This window comes from Cavia porcellus, unplaced genomic scaffold (genome assembly GCF_034190915.1).
Source record: "Cavia porcellus strain 051 isolate PalLab524CR breed Dunkin Hartley unplaced genomic scaffold, mCavPor4.1 scaffold_1, whole genome shotgun sequence".
Classification (NCBI taxonomy): Eukaryota; Metazoa; Chordata; class Mammalia; order Rodentia; family Caviidae; genus Cavia; species Cavia porcellus.
In genome coordinates, this window is record NW_026947484.1 from 167,353,171 (window position 1) to 167,374,206 (window position 21,036).

Consider the following 21,036-nt stretch of genomic DNA (forward strand, 5'->3'; position numbering starts at 1 on the left):
TTTTTGTCAGCTCACTAAACTTCCTCCACCTGGAACTCTAACCCGCCATTTCTGCATTCTATCTAAATGTCACTTGTCCCACAAAACTTAGCTTCTAATCAACCACAAGTATCCCCCACCTTCTTGTGGCATTATAAATTCCTGTTTTATAGTGTTGGAACAACTCATTTTGCATTCTGCTTGGTAGTTTATCAAACTACCTGCTCCTTCATCATTTTACATCAAAACAATAGCCTTTATCTAACCTTTATCTAGACAAAGATAGTATTATTACCGCCTTTGAACATGTCATTGGGACTGGTTCACCTAAGATCCCACAGTCGATAGAGACAGAGCTGGTCTCAGGCCTGGGACTCCCCAGTTCCATGTCCACTACACAAGTCCCTCTTATTGGTACTGCCTTGCTACCTTATCCAACAATGACTCCCCCCAAGATCATGGGTCTCCTGCTCACTTGTATGCCCCAAGCTCCCAGCTCTAGCCCCACCCAAAGGAGCACCGAGTATGGAATTCTTGACACTCACCTTCTGCATCCACTGGGCATCAGAGGCTCTGCAAACATTACTTCCAACCTTCCCATCACTATCTGGAGGAGGAAACTGAGGATTATCAGTTGAAATAACACTCTAGGTTCCACAGCCAGTAACAGGTGGAGCTGGCCTGTGAACCATAGAGGGGTGGGTGCCTTCCCCTACAGTCTCTGCCCCCACATCTTGGTCTAAGGTGCACCAGACCACCTCAGAAGCTGATGTAAGTGTCCTGTTCACTTCTTCAGTGCTGCATGCTCTCTCTGCAGAGCCAGGGTAAATGGCATAGTCTTGCAGGTCCTCTGGGGACTCACAGATTTGCTGGGGAATTCAAGAAGGAGACTGGGAGACCCTGTCTAACAGGGCTGCTGCCACCTTTCTTTCCAGGTTTGCCAGAGAGGAGGCAGGTGCTCAAAACTACTGGGATTCTGTTTCAGCTCACAGAGTCAGAACAGGGCACTGAGGCAGGAGGGGCAACAAGACCCAGGGGGAGGTAGAAGGAAGCAAGGAAAGGGTGAGATGTTCCACTCAGCCTGGAGGACTGAGCCAGAGGGCCGAGGGTGGATCACTTGACAGTGAGCAGGTTCTGGGGGAAGGTGTCTACTGGCCACACCCATGAGTTCGGCCTCCTGGTTGTCTGCTGATCTTAATGGTGGCAGGTAAGGGGGCACTAAGGACTGAGGGCAGGGATGGTGATGAGGGTTTGTTCGCCAGAATTCTCTTCTTGTCCTACCCCTACAGGGTAAGTCTGGGTAGGGACAAGTCTGCCTTTTCTCCAGAGGGCAGGGACCTTATCTGATTGGAACCATGCCCACTGTCTCAATCTGTCATTCTCTGACCTTGGGTCTGTCTTTCATTGCATGCCACTTATATGCTGTGTTGTCGTATATGGTGTGTTATTTTTCCGTGCACGTGTGTGTGCAGTTTACAGTTGTATTCTCCTGTGTTTGTGTTACATATTGCAGCCCTTGCATGCCAAGCTTGTCACCTTTTATGTAAATGCTCCTGGGTCCGTACTGGGGGCACTGCAGCTCTCCCTGTATGTACGCCCAAGCACTGTGTGGACTGTAATTCATGGTACGCGTTTGTGCCGGGTGTGTGTTGACTGTGTCTGAGCTCCGGGCGCACAGCCTGTGTCTTGGGCTGTCCTATACTGCCGCTTTCCCTCTCTGGGTGGAATGTCTGTGTTGTAATGCAGGTGCTGGGCGACCCGTTTGGGTTTTCCTGGGTCTGTGGTTATGCTCCGCCCCGCACCTCCCCGCGCTCGCCCCGCAGTGTCTGTGCAGCCGCTAGCAGTGCAGGGCGCTGGGCTGTTTCCCCCGCGGCTGCCCGCGGGCTGTGCCCGGAGCGCGGAGCGGTGTTTCCGCCGTGGGACCGCGCGGGCCGCGGGCTCTGCGTGTCTGCGCCGCGGCGGGCGGGGACCCGGCGGCCGCGGGCTCCAATGGCGAGGCCAGCGCGGCCCATGCTAATTACATAAGCGGGACGTCAGTAATTCGCGGGAAAACGCGAAAAAGATGGCGCCCCGAGCCCTGGGGGCCCCTTCCTGAGCGCCCCGGCCCCTCCCTCCCCCGCCTCCCCTCCTTCCCCGCGGCGCCCCCGCCCCGCCCCGCCCCCGCCGAGACCCCGACCCCGGCCCCACGGGCGGACACTCGGCCGGGCAGCCGCGGGCCGCGCGCAGCCGCCTCCGCCGCCGCCGCCGATGCGCCTGGTGGCCGGACGCCAAGCGGGACCCGCGGACACGCAGCCTCGCGGTAAGAAGCTCCGCGCTGCGGCCGCCGCCGCCGGACCCCGCAGCTCGCTTCTCCTTGCACGCGTGCCCCTCTCCGCAACCTGGCTGAACTTTAGGCGGACTAGCGCCCGGGTGTTGCAGTCCTGGGGGCCGCGCGCCTGGGAGACGGGGACGAGAGCGATCGGTGCATTCAGGGCGGCAGGAACCCCATCGGGGTCCCCAACCCTGGGGCGCGTGGGTGACAGGTCGCTCTTGCTTGCCCTCAGCCATTCTTTTCTCCGCGGAGCGGCTGGGAGGGAGGGTGGACGGACGAGGCGTTTGGGATTTTGCTCACGTCCAAAGTCAGGCTGCGGCGGGTTGGACGGGGTGGGGGGCGCTGAGGAGAGGAGCGCTGGATCCGAAAGGGGCACTTCTGCGAGGTCCCCCCCCCGCCCGAACACTTTTTAAAAAGCCAACGGCCGCCTTGGGAGAGGCCCTGACGCATGAATCACCCTCGCTTCCTGCCCCCGCCCGGCCCCGCGCCCCGCGCGCGGGGCGCCGCAGATTTGAACTGGACGCAGACTGGAACCCGCAAACAGCATTTCTTTGCAGATGTGTTTGAATCAGCCAATCACGGCCCGCGGGGGCCTCTCCGGGAGGATGGGGCGGGGGTGGGGGCAGCCGCGGAGGCCCCCGCTCGGTCAAGTGGGGTGCCGCGACCGGGCAGGCTTCCAAAGGCGCAACTGGGGAGGAAGTGTCAGTTTGTGAACCTGCTGCGACCTGGCCAGGCAGGCGGGGACCTTGCAGCGCTCCAGGGGCCAGGTGGTGGGAGAAGACAGGAGTTCCCATTGCAACCCCTGCCCACTGCTGGTGCTCTCTGCCCGGGAGAAGAGAGGGACATATGGCCACCCTTCTCCTGCAAGCCAAGACCCCGGAGTGCCCTGCCCACCCCAAGGCCCCTTACATGCACACAAATACTCATTTATGCATACGGTGCTGTAGGAATCCTCATACACAATCTCACAGGAGTGCTCATGCACACACACACACACACACAAACTCCCATGCAAACATGGATAGGAGTCTGGATGGACCGATAGTCATGACAGCATGTGCCCACTGCCACCGAGAGGGAGGAGACCACATTAAGAGTTGCTGGGAACCAATCAAGGCCGTTCAGCTACAGTGAAAAGGCAGGGTGCAGTGTGCCTGGAGCCAGGTGAGCCCAGACAGGAGGAGGAACCACCTGAACACTAAGGAAGGCCATAAGATTTCTAGGAGAGTCTGGAGGAGAGACAAGAAAGCAGGACTGCCCTGGGCATGATGGCGAAATTCCAAAGCCCAAGGGCCCAGCACAGGTGAGCACCAGGCTCAGAGAAAAAGTACTGAAAAAGTTGATGAATAAATGGCCCAAGCAAAGGAGACCTGGGCCCAGACCAGGACAGAGGGATGGAAGAGAAGGCACAGACCCAAAGTCACTGTGCTGGAAGCTGGCCAGCTGTGACAGTTCACTGGTTGAAGTCTGGGTGTCTGGGGCTCCTGGGGACCATGGTAGCAGCTTCAGCAAGGAAAGAAGACAAAGTGCAACAGGATGGGGAGAGCCAGACGTTGGAGGCTAATGGGGCTGGCTGCATTGCTTAGAGCAAATGTGCTTTGGGGTAACAGAATGAGCAAGTTTGAATACCCCAGAACTGGTATCCATGAAATCATGCCATAATTGAGAACACAAAAGGGGATTACAAAAAATACAGGTGGCCAACTCTGAATTAATTCACAAGCCACTCAAGGAGTTTTTCCTCCTAGAGGTGGATCTCAGGAATAAGGATGGGTGCTCCTTGGAGATAGGGTCAACCAGAGAACATTAAGTGCATTTGCATAATAAGAGAGAAAACCTCAACCTGTTAGGACAGGGTTATAGCTCAGGGGTCTTGGACAAGGCCTCGTTTTTTGTTGGTTCACGGATTCATTTTCATTAGAAGCAGCAGGGTCTGGGGTAGGACAGCAGGACTTAAAGTCAGCTTACCTGTTTATGAACTAGGTCTCTGTCTTGCCACCTGCCACTTGCCATACCTGTTTTCCCATCTGCAAAATGGGAATAGTAATGTTTCCCTCCCACGAAGTTGTCATGAAGGTTCAATGAAATAATAAATGTGTCTGGCACACAGCATTGATGACAGAAAAAACAGGATTTTGTTTTTTCATTCCCCTGATGGACTCAAAAGCAGAGAAGCAAGAAGTAAAAACCCTCCCTGTTCTTTTCCTCTTTAAGTGTCAGCGGAAGCTAATGGAGAGTCGAGCTCTGGATTCAGGGACTCGGGATTCCTATGGTGCCACTAACCACCTCCCCAACAAAGGGGCCTTGGCTAAGGCCAAGAACAACTTCAAAGACCTGATGTCCAAGCTGACCGAGGGCCAGTATGTGCTGTGCAGGTGGACAGATGGACTGTATTACCTTGGGAAGATCAAGAGGGTAAGGCTTCCTTTTCTGGCCTCTCTTCCCAGGATCAGCTTTTCTCTGTTCATTCCCTGTCAGGTATGCATATTAGTGATAGATTACTAGAGAGTTCTCCTTATGACCCTCATGCTCAGAAGCTGATTGTGGAAGGAACCAGAACCTAGTTTTTCCAGGACCATCGCTAGGATCACCATTCTCCAGCCAGCTTCTTAGAAGAGTACCCTGAGAACCCATAAAGCAAACAGAAACAGGCTAGAGAGGAGCACAGGTGACCACGTGACCTGTGTGTCTGCTTTTGCCATGGCCAAGTTGCCTGCCAGCCCCTGGCTGTCAGTTCCAGGACTAGGAGTTAGCTCCTAGGAAGCTAACATCTTCCTGGCTTAGCCCTGCTTTCTGAAGCACAAGGTAACAAAAAGTTGGGCTGTTCCCCAGCTACTGTCTCACGCTGTTCCTCTCCATGCTCCAGGTCAGCAGTTCTAAGCAAAGTTGCCTTGTGACTTTTGAAGATAATTCAAAATACTGGGTCCTGTGGAAGGATATACAGCATGGTGAGTATTCCTGATATTTAGGATACTCCTACCCTCCCCTGTCCTCTCTCCTCCACTTACTTCTGTGTTTCCTTCTCTCCTTCCATCTCTTATTCCTGGCATCTGTCCTAGTTCGTGAACTTCATGATGATCAGTTTATCAGACATGTGACACTTGTCCTCACCCTCAGTGCTCAGGACGCGTGAGGGAGACAGCAGATGGGGAAATGGCTCAGGGAGCTGTGGAGAGCACTGGGACTGGGTCTCAGGCCTGTGTTTCCTTGCCCCCACTCTGTTTCCTGCTGCCCAGAATTCTCGGTCAGGGGAAGGGGGTTGCTAAGAATGAGGAGGACAGCTGACAGTCAGAATGTCACCTGTAGATTTGAGCAGTGCCCCAACAGCATGTGAAGAAAGCTAGTAAACAACTTTTTTCCTGGGGTAAAGGATGGAGAAAGACATAGAACACAGATCAGTCAGGCAGCATGAAGGTGAACATGCCTGGGTAGGGCCGAGCCTGCTTTCAGGATGGAAAGGGAGCTGGATTGATTACCCTCCTGGCCTGCAGAGAGCTGACACTGCTGTCTTATAACAATCACATATCTGGGGCATTTTTGTCGCCATTCTCTCTCCCATGCACATAAACAGATGTCAACAGACAACCGTGACACTCAGAGCTCCAAGCAACCACTACGAGAGCTGGTGTAAGAGAAGAAATCTTTTTGCCATTTATCCTAACAGGAGAACAGATGCAGCCCTTTGGAAGCAAGAAGCAGGTTTTAGTGTCAGATACACCTTGGACCAAGTTCTAGATTTGCTTGTTACTAGCTGCAGAGCCTTGGGCAAGTAATATCACCCAAGTTTCAGCTTCTTTGTCTAAAAGAAGATAATGAAAGTCCTGACTTCATAGGGTAATTAGGAGGATTAAATTAAGTAATCCATGTAACATGCATAGCCCACTGATCCTGACAGGAAAGCAGTTTTCCTTACAGGAAAGCAGTTTTTAAAGGATATGTTACAATAGAAGGTGTTTCCAAGAATCTGCCAGCTGGAGACCTCGGAACCAAGCTGGTTGGTAGATCTTTCAAATAGTGCCACCTCCAAGAACTAGTGGCCAACACACACCGACTCTCTCCCAACCCCTTACCCTAAAATGATAATATGCAAATCCAAAACCATGAGACTCTCCTCTCCTACCTATCCTCTTATTGAAAGCATAAGGACCCAGGGGGAGAATAAACACAGTTCACTGTTGCAGGGCTTCTGTAGAAGGCCGACTGCATCCAGGCACTGTGGAGATACTATCGTTAAGGAACAGCTGTGTCACCAGCTGGATGCCTGTTCCTCCTGGGCACCATTGTGGCCCCCTTCTAAGATGAGAACACCGACTGGGCACCCTGGGGTTATGATCCATTGCTTCAGTAAGCTAATGAGAACTTAACTAAGACCAACAGTGGTACCACATTTCCTGGATCACATTCAGGAATAGGAAGCAAGGTCCTTAGTTGGTGAATTATTCAACAAACATGTCTTGACCACCTATTGCAGGTCATATTCCAAATGAGGTCCAAAGGATATAGCAATAATGTGACATCATTTTTGCCTTTACAAAACTTTCAGTCTGCATACACACTGAAATGTATTCATACAACTCTTACAGACATAAAAACATTTTTTTTTTTTTTTTTTGGTCTTTTTCTTTTTTTATCGGTACCAGGGATTGAACTCATGACCACACACTTGCAAGGCAGGCACTTAGGCCGCTGAGCTAAATCCCCAGCCCAAAAACATTTATTTTTCAATAACAAAAAAATGGAGATACAGAGGACCAGTAGATGAAAAAAATCCTAAAAGTGTATCAACTGATCACTACATATGAACTTTATTTAGATCTGGATTTTAAAAAAACCAAAATTATATTTTTGAGAGACAAATATGAGCACTAACTGAATTTATTGATAATTAGATGCAATAAAGGCTCTGTTGTTTGTTTTTAAAAAGAGTCCTGATCTTTCAGAGATACAACCTAAATATTTATGGGAAAATGATTTTGATTTAGATCTTGATTTAAAATAATGACAGGAAGGAAAAATGGGTTGAACTGTAGTCAAAACAAAGTTAGCCAGCAGTTATAATTGTTGATGAGACCATGGAGTACCATAACATACCATTATTACCCCATAATAAATGTTATCTAACGTAAAAATGTTTAACAAAGCAAGGTACAGCATGCAGGAAGGGGTGTATGATATAGTCAAAAGAACAAAGGACTTGAGGTCAAACAGCCATGAGTTTGAATCCCAGTTCTTTCTAGCTAAGCAAGGGGCTGGTCCCCCTTGAGCCTCAGTTTTCCCATCTTTAGATGGGATAATTATAACTGGCCCCTTAGAAGGCCTGGGCAGATTCAGTGAGGTGGCCTGTGAGGCCCATCTTGGAGTAGAGGCTTGGCCTTGAACTAATTTTAACTTCTAATTCCTATGAGCTGGACCTGATCCAAGGCGGCCTCTTTTTCAGCTGGCGTTCCAGGGGAGGAGCCCAAGTGTAACATCTGCCTGGGGAAAACATCAGGGCCGCTGAATGAGATCCTCATCTGTGGGAAGTGTGGCCTGGGTGAGTGGGTGAGCGGGGCACAGAGAAGGTCCTGGCCTGTGGATCCCTGCTGCACTGGCCTCTATGGGCACTGCCCCCACCGCTGTGGCTTCAGCTGGCTTTCTGTTTCTCCCAGAGCACCAGGGAGTCCTCTGGGAATGAGGACCCAGGGGGGAAAGTTGAGAAAGTACAGCGGGGTATGCAGTTTGGCGCCCTCCCAGGTAGACAGGATGGATGGGAAAGAAAGAAGAGATGCAGGTGCTGAGGCCAGACCTTGGTGCTCTGCCCATTGATCAATGCTTTTAGTCCCCAGCCTGGACACCAACTTGGCTGAGTGAGCATCACCAGGCAGTCCCCTGGCAGCTGGTGGGCAGAGCTCCTCCTACGGCTTGCTGTAGCCTTCCCAGCCTTGCTGCCTTTGGGCCGACTGGCCTTCGGTCACTGCTTCCTCACAGGCACTCACCTCCCCCTCCTCTGCCACAGGTTACCACCAGCAGTGTCACATCCCCATAGCAGGCAGTGCCGACCGGCCCCTACTCACTCCCTGGTTCTGCCGACGCTGCATCTTTGCACTGGCTGTGCGGGTGAGCCCTCCATCCTTTCTGCCTCCTCCCATGGGGAGCCCAGAGGGCCCCTGGGTTCAGGCCTGACTGCTGATCACAAACGATAAGCTCCAAGCAGAAGGGCTGCCGTGGGGCTTTGCAGACAGATGGCATCTCTGCCTCTGACCAACTGTATTATGTCCATGGTTTAGTTCTGGAGCCTTCCTGAACCTCAGTTTCCTCAGCTGTAAAATGGACATGGATAAGGTGTCAGGAGTAGGGGGCTCCTGATTAATGGTGCTTTACTATTAAAATTCCCATAAATGCCCACACTCAATATCTATTGGTAATTGCTCCCTGTATTATAGGTGCTCACACTAATGCTATTACCATTGGAGATCCATCTGGCACAGAGGATGAGCTTGGAATTGGGAAAAAGCTTCTTTTGTTGTAAAATATTTGTCCTCCAAGCCCTTTCCTTAGTAGCAGGGTGCAGACTTGTGTGGCCCGAGCAGGACCAGCAGGTGACTTTGGCCCTTGTCTCCCCCCAGAAAGGCGGCGCGCTAAAGAAAGGAGCCATCGCCAGGACACTGCAGGCCGTGAAGATGGTGCTGTCCTACCAGCCTGAGGAGCTTGACTGGGACTCGCCCCACCGCACCAACCAGCAGCAATGCTACTGCTACTGTGGCGGCCCCGGAGAGTAAGGCCGCGAGGGTGGGGCCAGGGCTCCAGGCAGGTCCCCAAGCTTCCGGAGTCCAAGCTTCCGGAGTCGGGCGGGGCGGAACCAGGGTGTCAGCCGCGGGGGCGGGGCCTCAGGGAGTGAGCCGGGCATGTTGGGAGCATCCTACCCCCGGAGAGTCCGGAAAGTCGCCCAAGGACCTTGAGAAGTGGGGCCTGAAGGTCAAGCTTTAAGTAGGGCCCCACGGGACAAGATCCAAGGTGAGAACCTGAAGCTTAAGGCTGGAGGACAGGGCTCCTTGAGGCATGCAGCACTTTCCCTGCAGCTGGTCAGCAGCCAGGAGCAGAGTTACTTTCTTGGAGCCCAGTGGGAAAGAAGTACTGAAGAGTCGCTAAGTGACTAGGCCTCACACTGGGTCCAAATCCTCCCAGGATCTCCAGAACTCTGACTCTCCCCCTTATCAGCTCAAGTGCAACCCCTAAGCCGTAGTTCTCTTATTATTTTTTATCTCATGTGGTGGTTATGAGCCAATAATTCATATCAAGCCTCACAAAGTGTCTGGTACTTGGTAATTACTTAAACTTAAGCTCCTGGTGATGATGCTACTGTTGCATGGCAGTTAAGTTTGTCTTTGCACTGTCAGAGCCAATTAACCGGGTAAGAGCCTTTGCCCTTGAGAAGTGCAAGCAGGGGGCCTTTGCTGGGGATGCTGTGGAAGGAATTCTTGCCCTGCTATGGAGCCAGTTTGACTGACTCTTCCTGGTGGACCTGGGCCTTGGCTGGCTGCATCAGGCATTGTAAAAGGAACTGCAGACATAAGAGATTAGGTCTTTGTCCCCAGGAAAGCAGCCTGTGGGACCCCCTAAATTCAGAGTCGCAGACTACAGTCCTTTTGACAAGAACTGAAGGCTTAAAGGCTAAGCTCTGCTGGGTAACTCAAAAAAATTACTGAAACTATTGCCTGTCTTAAATGGATTTAGTTACCTTAATAGCCCATGCACTTCCCAGAGGGTTGGGAGGCCTAATGGATAACAGATGGACAGTGTTTATGGAAACCTTTACAGCTTCTCACTAACAGTGAGTTTAAAAATGCATCTCTAGATGCTTCCCCAAAGATTGAACCGTTCCAAAGTGGACCAAGGAAGCTGCATGTTAACCTGCACCACACCCATCAAAGGGTAAAAAAACTAACTACTGTTAACAGAATACCTCAGGAATACCTCCTTCATAATCAGTGACTAACTGTTGAATGACCATGAAAGGGCGGATACAGTAACAGGCAAGCAGACACAGGCCTGCCCCCAGTGGTTTACAGGAGGCCACCATTCTTCCACTTAGTCTCTCAGGCAAACTGGGCTTGTCAGTGATGTTGGGGAACCAGTGTGTGGGGGCACAGTCCAAAAGCGAAAGCTCCAGTGTGCCATGGCAGGAAAGAACATGGGCTCTGAAGCTGAGGAGACTAGGATTTGAGGTGCCATCATCCGCATATTTTCTGAGTGACCCAGAACTTGGAGCCATTTTAACCTTTGACTCATCTGTACTATGGGGACAGTGGTTTACCTTTCATAGATGGTAAGATCCAATGAGGGGGCATGCACCTGGTTCCCAGCATGTACCCTGTAATAGCCTGAAAACACTTAAGGGCAGTTCTCTTGTCTCTCTTCTGGTGGAGGGTAAGTCTGTGTTAGGAAAGATTGCTGAGCCTCACGCCTAGCTCACCCTGGTTCTTCTGCTTCTCCAGATGGTACCTGCGGATGCTGCAATGTTACCGGTGTAGGCAGTGGTTCCACGAGGCCTGCACACAGTGCCTCAATGAGCCTATGATGTTTGGAGATCGGTAGGTGCTAATTTGGTCCAGCTGGGTCTTGAGGGTCTTGTGATGACAGGACAAGAGGGATGGCAGCAGCAGATTCCTACAGATTGCCTGCCAGGCTCCCTACAAGGTGGGGGACATTTCTGTTAGCCTACATACAGGAAGTAGCTCAGGGTAAATAAGGCCCCCTGGCTCTGCAATAAAGGGTGTGCTAGACTGCATCCTTAATTGCCATGCTTTGTGGGGTACCTTAAGCAAATCCTACCCTTCCCTAAGTCTCTTCAATGGTCTGAAGAAGAAAAGCCAACTGTCACAGTTCCTACCCCAGCTCCGCCCAGAGTTGTGGGAGCCATTGGGGAAATGGATGATTTCTGACCAATGGGACTATGCTACTGGGAGATATTATATATGGCAAACCAGATACTGCATGTTTTTGGTTGGTGTCTCTTGTGATTGTGTGTGTGTGTGTCTCAGAAGGAAGAGGGTGACTACTACAGCTAACCTAGCTCAGTGAATTCTGTGAATTCAGCTGCATTCCACAGCAGTATCTGGGGGAAGGGCTTGTGAATAGGGGGATATTCTTTGGTCTCTGTCCTGCCCTGTCCTTACCATTCCCACCTCCCCAGAGGCCAGTGGCCCCAGCAGTATTAATGCTAACTGTGGAGACAGGTGGGAGGTGAGGGACCTGGCCCAGACTTGGATGTCAGAACCCTTCCTACCACAGGCCCCTTTGTGCCTCCTGCAGGTTCTACCTGTTCTTTTGCTCCGTGTGTAACCAGGGCCCAGAGTACATCGAGAGGCTGCCCCTGCGATGGTGAGAGGGTGGGGCTTGGTTCAAACTCACCGCTGTCCTTTCCCTGTTCTCCCTTTCCTCTTCCTCCAGTTGGCCCCTGCTCCTCCTGGGGCCCATCTCCTTGCTTTCTCGCCTAGGGTGGATGTGGTTCACCTGGCCCTCTACAACCTCGGGGTGCAGAGCAAGAAGAAGTACTTTGACTTTGAAGAGATTCTGGCTTTTGTGAACCACCACTGGGAGCTCTTACAGCTTGGCAAGGTATGCAAGGCAGCAGACTTGAGTGGCAGGAGTCAAGGATGTTTGTGCAGGGCCACACAGTGCAGGGCTAGGGCCTAGGTGTCTCCCTTGAGCTGCTGCACCCAGAGTTCAGGCCTCTGACCCAGATTTTGACAGTGGGCAATTGCCACCTCATCAACTCAGCCCCTAGGATCTAGGACAAATCTGGGCAGAGCAGGGATTTTTGCTAAAGCATTTGGACCTCCAGATTTGCCAGTGAGGATTGAAAGTGGAGTGGGGCTGCCCCCTGCTGATCCTGTTCTGAATAATGGTCTCTAGGGGCCTGGGCACCTCAGATCCATGCAGTGAGGTAACAGAGACTTCGAAAATGTCAGAGCTGGACAGAAAGTTGCTGGTAGTCACTGTTAGGCTGGGGCCAACCTAGAACTGGAGCTAGGACCTTCCTAACAATTTCTGCCATGGGGATGCACTCTTCGAGCCCTGCTGGCACCTTCAGGATCACCCCTGCTACATGCAGAGCCAGGCATCTTCTCCACAGACTGTCCCAAAGTTTCTTTGAAGAAAAAAGTAACCTTTATGCTTCGTAGAAGTTTTACATAACATTTTCATTAATAGTGTTTAATCATTTATAAGACATACCTATAATAAGCCTTAAAGATAGCATTTTAAAAACAATTTTCCCTGATTTATAAAAAATTCATACATGTTCCTATTAGAAAAAATTTAAACTGGCAAAAATTCTCCATATTAAAGTCCATATTCTCATGTCATACTACCTAGAAATAATTAGAAACACTGCATAGGTACATTTTCTTCCTGTCTCTCGTCTATATATATTTTTTCCTGTTTACAAGGTTTAGATGATATAATTATTTTTAAGTCATTTTTTTCAGTTTACATAGTTATTTTCCCATATTAAAGAACCTTCATAAAGCCGGGTGTGGTGGCTCACGCCTGTAATCCCAGCACTCGGGAGGCTGAGGCAGAAGGATCACTGCGAGTTCTAGACCAGCCTAGGCTACCGAATGAGCTCAAGGCCAGCCTGAACTGCATAGCAAGACCCTGTCTCAAAAGACAAAAAAATAATCAGAACCTTCATAAACATTTTTTAGTGGCTGTATTAGTTTGTGCCACAGTTACTGGTTTCCTTACTATTGAATATAGGGTTTTTTCTCTCAGTATGTCTAGCACAGTAAAAAATTTTGTAAAGTTTTAGTTACTAAGGTTTTCTGTGGCGTTCCATATGTTTTTGTTGTCGTAGTGTAGATCAAACCCAAAGGCACTCTACCATTGAGCCACACTGCAGGCCTTGTTTTTTATTTTGAGATGTCTCACTAAGCTGCCCAGGTATGACTTAAACTTATAATCCTCCTGCCTCAGCTACTCCCAGTACATAGACTTCATCGAGAACTGTTCCTGGGTTAAGGGTATGAATGTGACTAAAGCTCCTGAAAACTTTAGGCCAGGGGATTTGTCTCTCCACTTAGAGAGGGGGAAATGATACCTGAAGGACTTGGGAACTTCAGGAGGGGTAGGGGAAGGGAACAGCAGGGCCTCCTCAGATTCTGCAGGCAGGGACTGACCTTCCTGGTGCTCTGTTCTCACCTAGCTCACCAGCACCCCTGTGACAGATCGAGGACCGCATCTCCTCAACGCCCTCAACAGCTACAAAAGCCGGTGCGTGCAGGGATGGAGGAAATGTCTCAGCCCCCAACAGGAGGAACTGCAATCTGAAGGCTTCTCCTGCTTGTAGCCTTTGCCCAAGCTGTGCTTCCTGCCTGTTTTCCTCCCCTTCTCTTTGACTGAATCATTCCTTCCCGTTCTTTAGGGTCCAGGGAGCAAAGGAAATCAGGGATCTTCTTTTGCCAAGCACCCCAGCATCCTAATTCCTCTGAGTACTGGGCTCAGTTCCATAGGGGAGAAGTCCTGTTCTCAAAGAGTCCCTCCTGCTCAAGCCAGCTAGGGTCCTGGGCCAGGCACTGAGTGGTGAAATCACCATCTTTTTAGTGGGCTGCAACCTCCTAACCCAGCCCCAGCCCATGTCTTGCCCTTGAGTTCTCAGAACCCCGAGCCAGCTACATCCCTTCCCCACCCCACCCCCACCACAGGAAATGCCACAGCTCCCTTCCCAGGTATTCAGGGTCTTTTGTGATCAGGCCCTGCCTTCATATTTTCTGTCATTGTCCCTTTGCTTTGTGCCTTAGTTATTTTTCTCTCATTGTTGAGACACAATACCTGACACTCAAAATTAAAGGAGGAAAGGTTTATTTTGGCTTATAGTTTGTAGAGATTTCAGTCTATAATTGGCTGGCTCCAAGGCAGGGTGGCTTGGCAGAAGGGGATCAGAGGAGAAGCAATTCATTGCAGGTAAAGACAGCAAAAACAACAAGGAAGGGACAAAATATGCCTCTTTCTGTACCTTATATTATATCCAGGCTAGTGGGATTAAGACAGTGCCAAACCAATCAGGGGGCTGATCCAGGAATCACCCACCCTTAGTTCTAGCACGGCACCATGAATCACTCACTCTGTATTCAGCCACCTCTGAAAAAGCCCCACCTCTGACTGCATGAGGCTTTGGGGGACATCTAGCCATAAGACACCTGGACTGGATGCCAGCCACTGTTGCCCTTGGCTCCTCCACCTCCTGCAAGTGCCTCTGCTGGTGCTCTTCCCTCTGCCTGTGACGTTCTTCTATCCCATTGAGTTGTTGCTGTTGGGCCCCGTGTAGGTCTGAGCCACTGTGGGGAGTTAGACATGCACCCATGAAAGCTCTGCACACTTTTCTAGCGGAAAGACCCACTTCTACTCCAGGTTTGGGGCCCAGCATAGCCCACTGTTCAGTGTGCAGCCTCTGGCCTCCCTGTGGACAGGGAGGCCTGGGTCCGAGGCATCTCTGCAGCCTTGAGGCTGCTTGGATAGTGTTGAGAGGAGGAAATGCCTGGCAGTGCCTCTCTGCTTTTGAGGGAGAGTAAGATGGAATGTATCAGGGACCCCAGGAGTTCCACTGTGAACTGAAGGGTGCTTTCCTGTAGGAGGTAGCCTTGGAGCTGCTTGAGATCGAGAAGAAAAGGGAGGAGTGGAGCAGTGAGAGCCATACACTTATTGGAGGAGGCACAGGGAGGAGTCCTCAGCCACATTCTCAGCTGGGACCCTCACTTGGTGGGCTTGGGACAGTCAAGGGAGCCCAAGAAGCTTGCCTAATATTAGCTCCTCACAAGGACAGACTGACTCACTGCAGGGACTTACCTCCCTGTCCACCCCCAGGTTTCTCTGTGGCAAGGAGATCAAGAAGAAAAAGTGCATTTTCCGCCTGCGCATCCGTGTCCCACCCAACCCTCCAGGGAAGCTGCTACCCGACAAGGGTCTGGTACTGAGTGAGAATGGTGCCTCCTCCTCTGAGCTGCGTAAGAGAAGAAAGAGCAAGCCTGGGTCAGTGCTTGGGGACCCAGGGCTAGGGTTGCAGCCAGACTCAAGTTCTCTGCTCCCAGCTCCCATGGCCATCAGATGGGCCATGCAGTGGGCCCACAGTCTGGTGGCATCCATGTAAGCCAGAAGTCCCTACAGCCAGCTAGTCCCAAGCTGCAGGCACTCTGAGAGGACAAATTAGTGGTTCCCAGGTGCCTTCCATTACCAACCTTTATGCCTTATTCAGGGGAAGCCAGAGCAGGAACCCAGCCTGTTGCATTAGGGCTGGGCTATGAGAAGAGGATGTCTGAGTGTATTAAGGCACCCTTGCCCTCCTGGCTGAGGCTGCCCCAGCTTCCTGGGTGTCGGGGCAGGGCATATGGACACACATGACCTTTTCTTTTTCCGCTAAAGAACAGACGTTCCTATACCTTCCTCCCCAGAGGATGTGCCCTCCTCCCCAGGCTGCATGGGGAGGTGCTGCCATCTGCCAGGCTTCTGAGCCCATCCCCACTCCCACCAGTGGTGAGGCTCCTCCCTCTGGTCCATCCTCTGGCCCTCAGGCTCTGACTGGGCCACCTCTCCCTTTTCTGTCTCCACAGTTTGTTGCCTCACGAATTCCAGCAGCAGAAAAGGCGAGTTTATAGAAGAAAAAGATCAAAGTTTTTGCTGGAAGATGCTATTCCCAGTGTTAGTTCCTTGTTTTCTTACTCTCCACTTTCACACGCAGGGCCAGCACACATTAGGGATTCCTTGCTGAAAGGAAAGTCCCCCAGGCCCAGGGAACTGTCCCATTCCCTATCACAGTGACACAAAGCAAAGTGGAGCACTCCTGAGACCACTTCCGAAACTTCCCAAGACCTCCCTGAGAACCCGGGGGCAGGGGCATGTAATATCCTCGCCCGCACTGAGCAGGTGGGGAAACAGAGAGAAGGGCGGGGCAGTGAATTTCCTGTGGTCGCAGGTCAAGAAGCAGGACCCTAGGGCACATCTTCCACATCCTTAATTAAGCCCTCCCTGGGAACAGTGGTGGTAACCATCCTCATCTCCCTAGCACTTTACAGTTTATAAGACACTTTTCCAATCATTGTTTAGCGTCATTGTACTTCCAGACACCTCTAGGAGTGAAGCAGGGAAGAGGTTACTGTCCCCATCTTGCAGCTGGGGTAGTTGAAGCCTAGAGAGATCAAAGGTCATCCAGAGGACTGGAGATACCAAGTGACGTGGCTCTTTGGTCAGGACATGGAATAGAGGAACTGATTGGCCTTAACCCTAGTAGTCCTGGCAGGACAGCGGACAGCTTGTGTGGCCCTCAGCTGGGGAGAGGGTATGTGGGGGAGGCAGATTTGACACTCGCTGACAGTGTCCCCGTCCTTTTCTCCTTCCTGTGTCCACAGAGTGACTTTACCTCGGCCTGGAGCACCAACCACCACCTGGCCAGCATATTTGACTTCACGTTGGATGAAATTCAGAGTTTAAAAAGGTATTAGTGAGGGTCCCAGCAAAACAGGCTGCTCGAGACTGGGATAAAACTGATGGAGGGGCTCCCCTACACCCCAGCAGTGGGCATGGCTTTGGGAGGGGACAAGGCAGAAATCACATTGTGAAGGAGTGGGGCCTCCTTAGGGTCCTTCTAGAACCTCCAGTTAGAGTCCACATCGCATGGGGCTACAAGAGGCTGTCTGAACACTAGCACTTGCTTGCTTCCCAGGGCAGGCCCCTTACCCCCTGTGGCACTCCCTGCCTCACACAGTGGGCTGAAATCTCTGTGGTTACCCCACCTTCATCTTTGTTCTTGTCGTTCTCTGTGTGCAAAGCGCAACCTGCCCTGCTGCACACATCTGGAAACTCAGGAGCTGGCTTCCTCCAGGAGGCCTCTGCTGCCCTCTCCAGCTGTGTTGGACACCTTACTGTGTCTGCCCACAGCACCCCAGAGGAGGGACCATCTTATTTCCAGTGTCACCAAAGGTCATTCAGTGCTTTCTGGAGGCTATGGAGGAGTGAGAGACTTAGCTTCAGAGAAATCTGAGCTCTAGACCCTGCTTAGCAGTAAATGTGGCTTTTAATTAAATTCCTCTCTGAAACTTCAGAGAGTTTTCCCCAAATAAGATAACAAAGCTCTTCATCTATAATGGAAGCACAAGTGTCCTGTGGCTCATTAAATATTGTCACTAGAGCGTCCATACCACCCATGGACAGTGGGCAGGGAAAGCTTTCTCAGCTATAGAGTTTGAAAGCTGGACAAGTAAAACACGGACAGGCAGGTGTGAGAGTGGGCAGTGCAGCACTCTGCTGGCATGAAGGGTAAATCTTGGACAGAAAGAGGCCTGAAGTCCCAAGGGACCCCCAAGAGCCAAGCTGGCAGCACCCTGCTGGGTCGGGCTAATGTTAGGCTCCCCCTCTCCCCTGTCAGTGCCAGCTCAGGCCAGACCTTCTTCTCAGATGTGGACTCCACCGACGCTGCCAGCACCTCTGGCTCTGCCTCTACCAGTCTCTCCTATGACTCCAGGTAAGCTTCTTGGGATCTACCCATCAGGCTTTGCAAGCACTGCCGCCGGCCCTTGCCCCCACTGTTGCAACCTGTGAGGCTCATTCTGTGCAGCTAAGTCATAGCTGGGAGACTCTGACACTGGGATGGGCTGGCCCTCGGCTGCCCTGATTCCAAGTGACTGGGGTTTGGTCGGGGCTTAGGACAGGCATTTGGGCTCCATCTCCTTGGAATGTTCCTTGGGAGCTGTGGAATGTCCTGTGACTCCTCTGACTGATTTCAGTTCTAGGGTTGTTTGATCAGAGACTGCTTCATTCCGGGGTTCTTGGCCTCTGCATGCCATGTTTTGCATGACTGTGCCTCTCAGACTGCAGGGTCCCCTGCTCCTGGTTCTTGGCTGTCTGAATCTGGTGTCTGTTTCAGGCTTAGGGAAACAGCCATTTATGTGGGTGGAGGGAAAGATGGCAGCTTGTAGAGTTCTGCCTTGGAAAGGGAACAGAAATCCTTGGGGACTCAGTGAGGCTACAGCCTCTTTGGCAGCAGCAAATTGTAGTACCATCAGGAGGGGCGCATTGCAAAGCACAAGGATTTCTTTTGCTTTCAGAGGCCTCTAACTGTATTTTAGGATAGATAAGGCCATTGCAAAAGGAGAACACCAGAAGTGTGTCTGGAAGTATCTCTCCATCTCCAAAGAGCTCCGTCTAGGTGTCTTTCTCTATTTTCTCTGTACTTTTGTTTTTCACTGCTAGGGGCTGAACTCAGGATCTTCTCATACATGCTAGGCAAGCATTCTACTATAGTTAGCCCTGTATTTTAATGTCTTCCTGTTTCTTTGGTTCTCAATAATGCTTTAGGTTTGGCTTTTGTTTCTAAGCATCTGTGAATGTGTACTTTGCCTTGTTTGTCCACATCTTTAATACCTCTGCCTGTGTGGTACAAGAATCTTTACTTCATGATCCCTTCTCGTCCCTATCCCTACTTGTCCCAAAGAAGTCCCGGTGAGGGGTGTGGCGGCAGAGGCAGGATCTCTCTACTGTACTACTTAAAGAGGCACAGAAAATGGCAGGAACACAGCTACACTTGTGCAATCCTGGGTCCCAGATACAAAAAGCACATGCTTTAGAGTCAGACTACCTGGGTTGCATCCTGGCTTTGCCAGTCCCCAGCTGCTCATTTCTCCTCTGGAGCCTCAGTTTCCCTTATAAGACTATCATGAACATACGGTGTGATAATCCAGGGCCTGGCACTGTTCCGAAAACCAAGATGATTGCTTGCGGCAAGAAACTGTTAGTTGTTCCACCTCATTCCCATCTTCTTCCTCTTCCCCTGCCTCATACAGACGGACAGTGGGCAGCCGCAAGAGGAAGCTGGCAGCCAAAGCATACATGCCGCTGCGGGCCAAGCGGCGGGCAGCTGAGCTGGGCAGACACTGCCCCTCAGACAGCAGTGCCGAGGGGGCTTCAGGACCCGAGCGGCCAGATGAAGGCATCGACAGCCATACATTTGAGAGCATCAGTGAGGATGACTCATCTCTATCCCACCTCAAGTCCTCGATCACCAACTACTTTGGTGCAGCTGGGAGGCTGGCCTGTGGGGAGAAGTACCAGGTGCTGGCTCGGAGGGTCACACCAGAGGGAAAGGTTCAGTACCTGGTAGAATGGGAAGGGACCACCCCTTACTGACAGCCTCTTGGGGGGATGCCAGGAGCCCTGCAAACCAAAGGAGGGACAGCAGAAGCCATAGCTCCCACTTTTCCCCAGGCTGGGGTTGGGGAGGGAGGCAGGCCGCAGCTGCAAGTGCCTGGCCAAAGGCCCCACCTACCTGCTCACTAGGCCCGAGGCCAAAACCTGCACTGCTGCTTTGCCAGTTCTCTGGTTTTTCAAGGCCCATCACCCCTGTGCCTGGGTCTGAGGTCCCGCTGGCTCTTTTTCAGTGTCTATACACTCCACACCCCTTGAACTTTTCATTAGGTCCTCTGAATTTGTGTGCCCTTGGCTCTGTTAACCCCCTTTCTCCTCAGACCCAATTTTTTTGTTCCTAAGTCTCCATTCCTGCACCTCTCACCTGTTTTGGGTATGTTTGTGTGTTTACACATCCTCCACGTGCACATCTGTCCCTCCACTGGAATCCTTCACACCTGACCCCTCGTCAGCAGTGCTCCCTGGAACCCCATTTTGAGAATGGGAACATGAGGGAGAGTAGCTGAAAGTGGAGCTTGCCTCCTCCCTTTCCTGCCACTTCCTCCTGCTCCTGGAGAGAGTGTGTGTACGTGTGTGTGCATTGGCCTCTGGGAAAACCCATGTGGCAGAGACACCGGGACCCAGGACCTGGGGAGTGAAGAGCCAGATCTCTGATGCAGAAGGCATCAGCATCAGGCCCCATCTCAAGAGAAACTTTAAGTGGGGAGTGGGGTGGACCCCTCATTTTCACCACTTCCAGAGATACTAGAAACTGACTCACTTGATTGGAAAATGGAAAGTGCCTTGACTGGGAGTAGTGGACAAGGGTACCAGACTAGCACCAGCCTTGCTAACTGCTGCTGTGGCCTCCAGCTTGGCTGGGCTTTGCAGCCCACCAGCTGGACCTCGAAGGGAAGTGAAGAGAGAGGCAGCAGCAGGACAGCAGGCCTGAAAGCTTGTTTTTCCAATACTAGCCCTGTGCCCCCTACCTGCCTGTGAGCATTCAGAGGCTCTCTGACATAGGTTAGACCGCCTCTGCCTTAAACTTGGGCTCCTCCAGTACCTCTCAAAGGGCTCTTATCTCCTAAGCACAGCCCGCTTACTTCTCTCTGCATCCTTGGCACAGTGAGGCAGGGACAAGTAGGCACTGGGCCCAGATCTCAGCCTCACAGCTGCTGCCACTGAGCCCCCCAAATGGGGCCACGTGGAAAGGGAGCTGGGAAGCCATCCCCCAAGCTCAGCAGGTGTGTGGGAGCTGGGATGCAGTCTGTGGCTTCCTGCTGGTCCCAAAGCACAGTAAGCTCACAGGCCTGCTTTTCAGACCCCTGAGAAGCCAGGATGTGTGGGACCTGTTTCAGCACCTTCCCCACTTGGGCTCCAGAGACTGGGCTGGAAGGGAAGGGGTGCCCACTTGGGAAGACAGCACAAGGCCTAACAAGGTCACCTGACCCCCCACCCTAGCATTTCATTCATACCAGATAATAGCTGCATTACTGCCAACTGACCTTAATAACCCTGTGCACCTTCTAAAAAGATCATGGTTTTGAATTGCTGCTTTTAATAACATTTGTTATATTAAAGTTATAATTAATGTG

General features: G+C 51.6%; 1 protein-coding gene across 9 annotated transcripts; it reads left to right on the plus strand.

Annotated features, from left to right (window-relative positions):
• The first annotated feature begins 1,169 nt into the window (after window positions 1-1,169).
• On the plus strand, window positions 1,170-21,036 carry Phf19 (PHD finger protein 19). 9 transcript variants are annotated; one of them, XM_063259800.1, is made up of 15 exons: window positions 1,170-1,186; window positions 4,505-4,705; window positions 5,157-5,238; window positions 7,728-7,823; window positions 8,286-8,386; window positions 8,896-9,044; window positions 10,765-10,860; window positions 11,582-11,650; window positions 11,767-11,887; window positions 13,476-13,543; window positions 15,134-15,298; window positions 15,877-15,964; window positions 16,672-16,757; window positions 17,688-17,783; window positions 19,102-21,036. In XM_063259800.1, exons 2-15 carry the CDS (start codon window positions 4,520-4,522, stop codon window positions 19,442-19,444), a joined length of 1,746 nt encoding a protein of 581 aa, XP_063115870.1. In that variant the 5' UTR covers window positions 1,170-1,186; window positions 4,505-4,519; the 3' UTR covers window positions 19,445-21,036. The 9 variants fall into 9 exon arrangements, 5 of the variants coding, with proteins under 5 accessions (XP_063115870.1, XP_063115867.1, XP_063115876.1 ...); XM_063259797.1 differs by lacking the exon at window positions 1,170-1,186 and adding an exon at window positions 2,122-2,278; XR_010051093.1 differs by lacking the exons at window positions 1,170-1,186; window positions 15,877-15,964 and adding an exon at window positions 2,122-2,278 and having other exon boundaries at window positions 19,102-19,192.